General features: G+C 49.0%; 1 protein-coding gene across 1 annotated transcript; it reads right to left on the minus strand.

The window, feature by feature from the left end:
* Window positions 1-1,285: 1,285 nt before the first annotated feature.
* On the minus strand, window positions 1,286-3,123 carry LOC133263607 (inositol 1,4,5-trisphosphate receptor-interacting protein-like 1). The gene has a single exon (XM_061443447.1). It carries the CDS (start codon window positions 2,819-2,821, stop codon window positions 1,286-1,288), a length of 1,536 nt encoding a protein of 511 aa, XP_061299431.1. The 5' UTR covers window positions 2,822-3,123.
* Window positions 3,124-8,586: the final 5,463 nt, after the last annotated feature.

Below are 8,586 nucleotides of genomic sequence, written 5' to 3' on the forward strand. Positions count from 1 at the left end.
ACCACTGCTGAAAGTAGATTTTCTGCATGATCTTTGTGACCAGAGAAGCATCATACATGAACACCATTTTTGCAAGCCCTATTGAAGTGCAACTGCTGGGTCTTTGAACTGCATCTGCAGGTAAAATCAGAATAAATCAGGCATATGGACACGAATCCTGTCCTAAATAACCCAGAAGAGGAACAGATTGACTGTGTTTTGAGAAAAGAGAAGGCTAATTAGAGCAAAGGGTGTTTGGAAATTTAGCTTAAAAGGGAAAAATAAATTGTCCTGCACATAGTTGGTCTTCTGCCAGTTTGTGCACTGTGATATTTTCTCTCTCATTGCAAAAGCACAGATCCGTGTTTCATTAATAAATGAACTTTATTCTCAAGAAGAGTCCTGTTGTGCGGGAAGGTGTTTAAATGATTTTTGGTTTAGACATGTGTCCTGGGTTCAGCAGTAGCAGTCATGTTTTTCCTTGGTGGTAGCTGGTGCAGCGCTGTGTTTTGACTTCCAGCCTGAGAACAGTGTTGGTGAAGCCGATGTTTTCAGTTGTTGCTAAGTGATGTTTACCCTGACCAAGGACTTTGTGAGGCTCATGCTCTGCCAGGGAGGAGGGGAAGCTGTGAGGAAGCAGAGATGGGGCGCCTGACTCGGGCTAGCCAGGGAGGTATTCCATACCACAGCACGTCATGGCCGGGGTGGGGGGTGACTGGGAGTTACCCGGAAGGACACGGGCTTCCGGGTGGAACTCGTCTTCCCTGCCGGTGGTATCGTATTCTCTTCCCTTGTTATTTTCCCTTATCATTGTTGTAGTTGATAGTAGCGGTGGTGATTTGTGTTGTACATTGGTTGCTGGACTGTTCTTGTCTCAACCCGTGGGAGTTGCACTCTTTCGATCCTCCTCCCTGTTCCTCCGGGGGGGGACACGGACCTCGGTTGTTGTCAGCTCGGCACCACTCACTGGGAGTGAGTGAACAAGTTACCTGACTGGGTTTAAACCACGACAACATGGTTACATGCATTACAGTCAGAGACCCTAGTGCAAACAGGATCCTAAGAAGGAGAAAATTGACTGCTACTGCTGAACCCAGGACGCCGCCACAGGTATAACCTGCTGCTGCGCTGGGGAGAACGTCAAGGGGAGAACGCTGCCACTCCTCTGAGAGGCCTGCGGCACAGTTTTCCTTGTGCTTTCTGTGTCCTCTTTCTGTCTCTCCCCTCTTTTTCCCTCAGGTACAAGTTTGTCATCTGCTGTCAGCTGTGCACCCTGCAAACACAGCTCTGTGCACGAAGACCACTTTCAGTGGCCGTAGGTCAGCATTCTTGTGAGGCGATCTTGCAGGTCCATGAACTGCCTCATTGCCTCAGCTTGGGCATCCGGATCCTGTGCCAGATGCTGGAAGAGGTTGAATGGCTCGGCTCTTTGCAAGGCTGGGGGCAAGATGATCTCCTCAGGAATCTTCTCATTCCCAAAGAAGAAGTGGTCAAGGCGTTTCTCCTCCAAGCAGTGGCACAGGTACCGCATGATGTCATCCAGCCTTAGCAGGAAACGTGTCTTGTGCCAGCCTGACAGGGGTGTGGTGTTCAGGAGGTGCATCACCACTGTCTTCAAGGTACAGCTGGAAAAGCCTGTGCCCACCAGAGCACGGGCGCAGAGCTGCAGGCATCTGAGGTGGAAGCTGCCATCTGGGGCCTGCCTAGTCATCAGCTCAAAGAACTTTGCCTCTGCCACAGCACAGCTCAATGTCCAGGTTGTGCTTGGGGTGAAGATAGCCTCACTAGCCTGGCTGCTCAGGAAGATGTCCGAGTCGCCTTGCTGCACGCCCAACATAATTTCAATGATGGCTTCCTTCTCTGCTCTTGCTATCTTGAATTTGCAGGAGCGGCTGTAGGGCAGCATAGTTAAACGCCACTGGTGTGAATAAGGCAGAAGCACCCAGCATGCTTTCACCAGCCCATGAAGCCTGCAAGCTGTTTTCTCCACATCTAGGTAGGAGCCGGTGCAGAGGGTCTGTAGGAGGCTGCGGCCCTGATACATTCTCAGCTCCTCATGGTCGTGGTGGAGGAAGCACAGCATGCCCCCCTCCAGCTGCTCGGCCTGGCATGTACATTGCAGCTCCACGCGGATGCGGAAGTTCCTCTCTGGCACCTGCCCCGGACTGCAGAGCTCCGGGAGAAAGGTGTGGCCAGACGGGGGGCCCAGGGGCACAAGCACTTGATAGATGATGTTTTCTTCATCGGGACTCCAGCCTTCATGTGCGCTGCCTATGCCAAAGCATGGTTCCAGCACTGGGAAGGAGCTATCTGACAAGACTTGTCTGGCAGCAAGGATAAAAGCATTCACAAGGCTCCTCACAGATTCAGACACTGTGAACAGGTTCTGATTAGGCCATTGTATGTGCTCCTCAAAATGCCTTGTCAGGTCCTTTGTGTATTCACTTTCTTCCTCTTCATTCTGCTCTTCCCGCTCTTCCTCTTCTCTACTGCTGCTGTTGGAGCTGTCCTCTTCACTGCTGCTGCCCTCCTCATGGCTCCTCCTGAGGCACCAGCAGAGCCAAAGAATCAGGAGGAGCAGCATGCCAGCAATCGCCCAGAATTGCCAGTGCTGCAAGGCAGCAAAGAGCAGGCCTCTCCAGGCCACGGGAGTTTGCTCCTTGCTCCTCTGCTCCTGGCTCTTCTGCTCCAGCTCCTGCAGCAGCCGAGTCATCTCCCGGCTCAGCTGCTTGGCACGGTGCTCCATGCGGTCACGTGTGGCTTCATCCATCTCATCACTGACGACATGCACATTCAGGATGAGCTGTTGCAGAACCCAGAGTGAGAGGTTTGTGACAGCCATGGCCTGCAGAAGAGAGAAAGAATTCAGTGGGGCTGGGAGGGAGGGAAGGAGGAAGGGAGCTGGTGGTGGGGGGAGTGGATGCAGGAGCCGCAGGGAGCTGGGGACAGGCAGGAGAGGGAACGAGGCAGCTGGGAGGCAGCAAGGGCTGCACCCAGGCCCGGTGCCAGCAGCAGCGTGCCCTGCCCAAGGCGCTCGCAGCCAGGGCCTCGATGCAGGGTGAGCACCCACCCCCAGGGGCCCAGGTTTCTGCCCCGGCCCTTGTCCAGCCCAACCTCCCCTCTGCGTGCGCACTCACTGCTGTCCCAGGCTGTACTGGGCCAGTGCTGCCTGCTGGCACCCTCATATCCATCCCCCCCTGTGACTCGTCCCCTGTGATGTCACAGGCACTGGGGGTGCACCGCAGTCCCGCCCACACAACCACGGGCCAGCTGCTTCCCACGCCACTGCCAGAAATGCAGTCCTGGGCCTTGAGAAACAAATCTTGTGTTGACATGGCACCCCAGAGAGACCTGAGTCAGACAATGGGACTCATTTCCAGAACAAACTTATAAACACTTGGGCCAAAGAGCATGGCATTGAGTGGGTATATCACATCCCCTACCATGCAGCAGCCTCTGGGAAAATCAAACGGTACAATGGGCTGCTAAAAGCTACACTGAGAGCAATGGGTGGGTGAACTTTCAAACACTGGGATGCACATTTACCAAAAGCCACCTGGTTGGTCAACACCAGAGGATCTGCCAACAGGGCTGGCCCGGCCCAGTCGGAACTTTCACATACTGTAGAAGGGGATAAAGTTCCTGTGGTGCACATGAGGAATTTGCTGGGAAAGACAGTCTGGGTTACTCGTGCTTCATGTAAAGGCAAACCCACTCGTGGCATTGCTTTTGCTCAGGGACCCGGATATACTTGGTGAGTAATGCGGGAAGACGGGGAAGTCCAGTGTGTACCTCAAGGGGATTTGATTGTGGGGGAAAACAGCCAATGAACTTAATTGTATGCTGTTGCCTGCTATGTAGCACTTTTATAGCCCGCCAGCTAGTCTTCAGGTCACCAGTGTCTGGCGCTGACTTCCCTCCAATCACCATCCCAACAAAGAATGAACTTTGAAAAAACAGACCAGCTCAGCAGTGACCGGATGAGTTCCGCTGTGTCTTCAGCAGGCAACAATCCAACACTGCACTGTCCTGGGTTCAGCAGTAGCAGTCATTTTTCTCTTACTTAGTAACTGGTGCAGTGCTGTGTTTTTGACTTTCAGCCTGGGAACAACGCTGATAACACCGATGTTTTTAGTGCTTGCTCGGTAATGTTTACTCTGACCAGCGACTCTCTGATTCTCATGCTCTGCCACGGAGGATAGGAAGCCGGGAGGAAGCAGAGACAGGACACCTGACCCAGACTAGCCAAAGGGCTATTCCATACCACAGCATGTCATGCCTGCTATATGAACTGGGGGCAGTTATCCAGAAGGGCCAGATCACTGCTCGGGACAGGCTGGGTATCGGTCGGCACGTGGTGAGCAGTTGTATTCTCTTCCCTTGTTATTTCCCTTATCATTGTTATTGGTGGTAGCAGTAGTGGTTTTGTGTTACACCTTAGTTACTGGGCTGTTCTTCTCTCAACCCATGGGAGTCACATTCTTTCGATTCTCCTGCCCATCCCTCTGGGAGCTGGGGGAGGAAGGTGGGGGAGCGAGTGAACGGCTGCATGGTTTCTGGGTTGCCGCCTGGGCTTAAATCACAACAGTTTATTGTGGTGCCCAGCGTGGGGCACAAAAGGTTGAGATAACAACAGATCTGACCAGAGTGCGTCTAATCGTATTGGTGACAAGCATTCATTGTTTTGGATTAATAGTCACTCGTCACAATGCTGATTTATCGGCTCTCAAAGTTGTTGCTCTTGATCTCACAGTTTCAGCATGTCGTACCTTACTTACAGCTGGCATTTGCTGTCTTACTGTTTATCGGTTGGGGGCCTTGGGCTAAGGTTCTTGTCTCATTGTACTTTATAGTAATGACTTGTGATACAACACAATCATTGATCATGAAACTGATCTGGCTTGCCTTCTCAGTGTGGTCACCACCTCTATACTTTGGGAGGTATATAATAAAAGCGCTTAGCAATTACGCATCTTTTTTCTCCTTCTCGGGTGGTCAACCTGTGAAGGAGACATTCCCTTACCTTCCCAGCTCCCCCACCAGACCGTTTCCAGCATCATTTGAGGGTTCTGAAGGTGTTGAATGGTCTTTGAGTACCCCTGAGACCTGCCTGCTGATTGTGACGGGCATCACCGTGTTGGCACACATACAGAGTGTGTTTTACCGATGACCATTTCATCTGATCTCGAAAGTTAAGCAGAGTTGGGTTTGGGCCTTGTCTAGGGTTAGACCATGATATAGGAGGACCAAGAGATTTTCCCCGAGGCTGGACAGTCATGAGTCGCAGGGTGTGTGGGACAGTATGGGCAAGTATCTAGGCCAGTGGGCCCCTCCAGTTCCTCTCTGGAGGAACAGGTGAGTGAATTTAAAGAGGAGAGCAAAGGTCAAGGATGATCATCCCATGAAAGCTGCGGCTTCAGTCTCTGGTGAGCAGATTCCCAGATGGAGCGGAAGAGCCGATTTTACTTCAGCTCCTGTGATGAAGACTAATCCCTCTCAACAAGACGTAAGTGACCAACGTGATGACCATTAGAGGGGCCCTGCCTCCAGCCAGGTGGAGGTAGGGGATAATCGGATTTACTGGACTGTGTGGATCAAATGGCCTGGCACATCAGTCCCACAGAAGTATAAGGCACTAGTAGATACCGGTGCACAGTGTACCCTGATGCTATCAAGCTGTCAAGGGGTGGAATCCATTTCTATTTCTGGAGTGACAGGAGTCACCATGCCACTTGTAACTGTCCAATCTCTGGGCAACTCTCTGGGTGTATTCTTAAATAGTTGTTTAACCTTAAACAAAACCTGAGCTGTATGCAGCAACATGCTGGCTCCTAGCAAAAGGACCAGGTTGCTTTCAAGGGTGCTCAAGGGCTATTCAAAATTATTAAAAATTATCAAACACTACTGTATTCAGCTTAGAGGAGAATGAAGCTGTTGCAAGGAAGGAGGAAAGGAAAGAAGGAAGAAAGCTGAAGGAAGCTGTCTTCCACGTAGATTGGCACTCAGAGGAGAAAAGTCAAAGGCGTAATTATTAATAGTTCCCAATAGATGACTTCCAAAGTACAGAAATTATGACAATGCTGAGTACACATACCAGATTAGTTTCACAAGCGGTGTTTCTATCATATCATAAACCAGTATGACAAAGTACAACAAAATTATAATCTTAGCCCAAGCCCCAAGGATAATCAACATAATCAGAGGGAACACATACTGCAAGTAAGGTATCATATAACACAACCCTACAAACAAGCACAACAACTCTGACAGCAAATAAATCAAAATCATGGCCAGGGACTATTAAACCATTATGGTGAATGCTCACAACAAATTTGTTTTAACATGGTCTAGTCAGATCTGTTGTTATCTCAACCCTTCCAGGCACATGCTGGGTACCAAGAAGGGGCTATCAAAAACACAGCATTGTACCAGCTGCTAGGAAGAAAATAAACTCTATCTCACATGAAACCAGAACATGCTGACAACCAAGTCACCTCACTTCCAAAGCTATCTCTTTCATTTCCTCAACTCCATACTTGCTCAGATTTTGTCCTCTTGAACTTAAAGGTAATCTTATGTTGTAAGATTCCCTTCTGCCCATTTCTTTCAAGCAACCCCGTGCTTCTGCTGCTGCTTGTGCTATTTGCAGCTATTTTCATAGCACTTTCAGCTTGATGATTGTCCTGGGTTTAGCAAGTAGCAGTCAGTTTTTCGCTGGTGCAGCGCTGTGTTTTGACTTTCAGTGTGGGAACAGTGCTGATAGCACCGATGTTTTCCGTTGTCACTAAGTAATGTTTACTCTGACCAAGGACTTTGTGAGGCTCATGCTCTGCCAGGGAGGAGGGGAAGCCGGGAGGAAGCAGAGACAGGACACCTGACCCAGGCTAGCCAAAGAGGTATTCCATACCACAGCACGTCATGCCCGGGGGTGTAAGCGGCGAGGAGAAGCAGACAGGCCAACCCAATATGGGTGATAAGCAAACTTCTACTTTATTTGTGACGCAGTTCACATATATATAGGAGTGGTATTCAGCCACTCCTCCTAGGCACACCAGTATTGGTTAGCCCCACACAGCTTCCTCCACATTCTCCTCCCATGTCCGGTTTCCGGTTACCTGTGGGGGCCCCCCCCCCGCCTTGCTCGCACAGTCCTCCAGGGCTCCATGGCCCTGCTCTTAGAGTCATTCTGCAACAATTCCCCCCTTTTTCTTTGTGCGAGCATGGCATTGTGGGTTATTCTGTTCACCTGTTTTATCACACAACTATAAGCAAGTCTAATAGCTACAATGATTAACCTAACAATGATACATAAGTGCAGTACTTCAAACAGCAGTGTTTAACTCAACCTGTAACGCCCCGTGAAGACAACCATCTAGTTATTCCTAGGATATTGCTCATTTACTATTGCTGGGTAAGCTGAGCCAGGGTTTTCAGCTGTGCATGTATCGAATTAAAATGACCAGAAAGATTTATACAACACATTCCATCAAACTCTTCACAGCCATGTCCCTGTTCCAACAACAAAAGGTTCTGCAGTGTTGCATGTCTTAGAGAGTCAACATTTAAACAACAAATCAGAAATTGCCTTCGATGTAGTATTTGTCTGCTTAGCAACTCAGTCTGCTTAGTTGAGCCAAGGCCCCGGCTGAAGCACTTACAGTGATTTGGCATATTATGATTGGATACATGTTTTGGAAGACCCTTAATGACTAACATATAATTGGTTAAACACAGGTGTGAGAACTCAACCTTGAAAGCTTGCCAACAGTCCACAGTTCTCATTAACTTGGTGAATTCCAGCCTCTTATCTTGCTTGCTTAAGCTTCTTCGGGCCTCTCATGGCCTTGCTGTACCTTTCAGGACTATTCAAAGTTTATGTACCAATTATGCATTCTCCCATGAGAACACTGTCTCCACATCTCCCCCCTTTTGTTTTCTCCAGTAACAAGTTGCTACTACAGCAAGGCACACACAAATTTACATTAGCAGAGTAACTATTACAGGGTGCAGCAGCATGTTGAAGATGCTGATGGCAGTGAGGGACTAGCCAAAGAAATTTCTTACCAGTGGAATTCTCCCACCCTCTTAATTTGTTCTATCACCTGCTTTATAAGACTACCATTGTATTAAAATCTTTCTAGCTTTTGCCTTAGCATTTTCTAGCAGCTACTGCAAATTTCCACACTCTAACATCTCTTTTACAAGTGACAAATCTATACAATGCAAGGTGCAGTTTCTTATTAGCAACTAGCTAGTAAATACAGGTGGTTTTATACACAAAATCACAACCTCTAATAATAGCTACTTTACAAGCACACATATTCAGGATGTTACTTTTCAGTTGTCCCCAAGTGATGTTTTGCAGTTAATCGTTCTTTCTCTTCCTCTATCTCATTCTGCTTGGGGTATTCACGGTCAGCTCCTTTAGCTGAGGCATCAGGTTTTTCCATTCGTCTGTCCAGCTCATGGCAGGGCTTGACAAACTTTGCAGGCAGTCGCCATGGACCTGTAGGCAGGAGGACACAAATATACCCCCTCCCACAGGTTATCAGTTCTTCAGTTCTTGAGAAGTAGACAGGTTAAATGCAGCATCATTACTCTCTCTCT

This window comes from Pezoporus flaviventris, unplaced genomic scaffold (genome assembly GCF_033815535.1).
Source record: "Pezoporus flaviventris isolate CSIRO_AGI_PZ_B2104156 unplaced genomic scaffold, CSIRO_AGI_Pfla_v1 ptg000371l, whole genome shotgun sequence".
Lineage (NCBI taxonomy): Eukaryota > Metazoa > Chordata > Aves > Psittaciformes > Psittacidae > Pezoporus > Pezoporus flaviventris.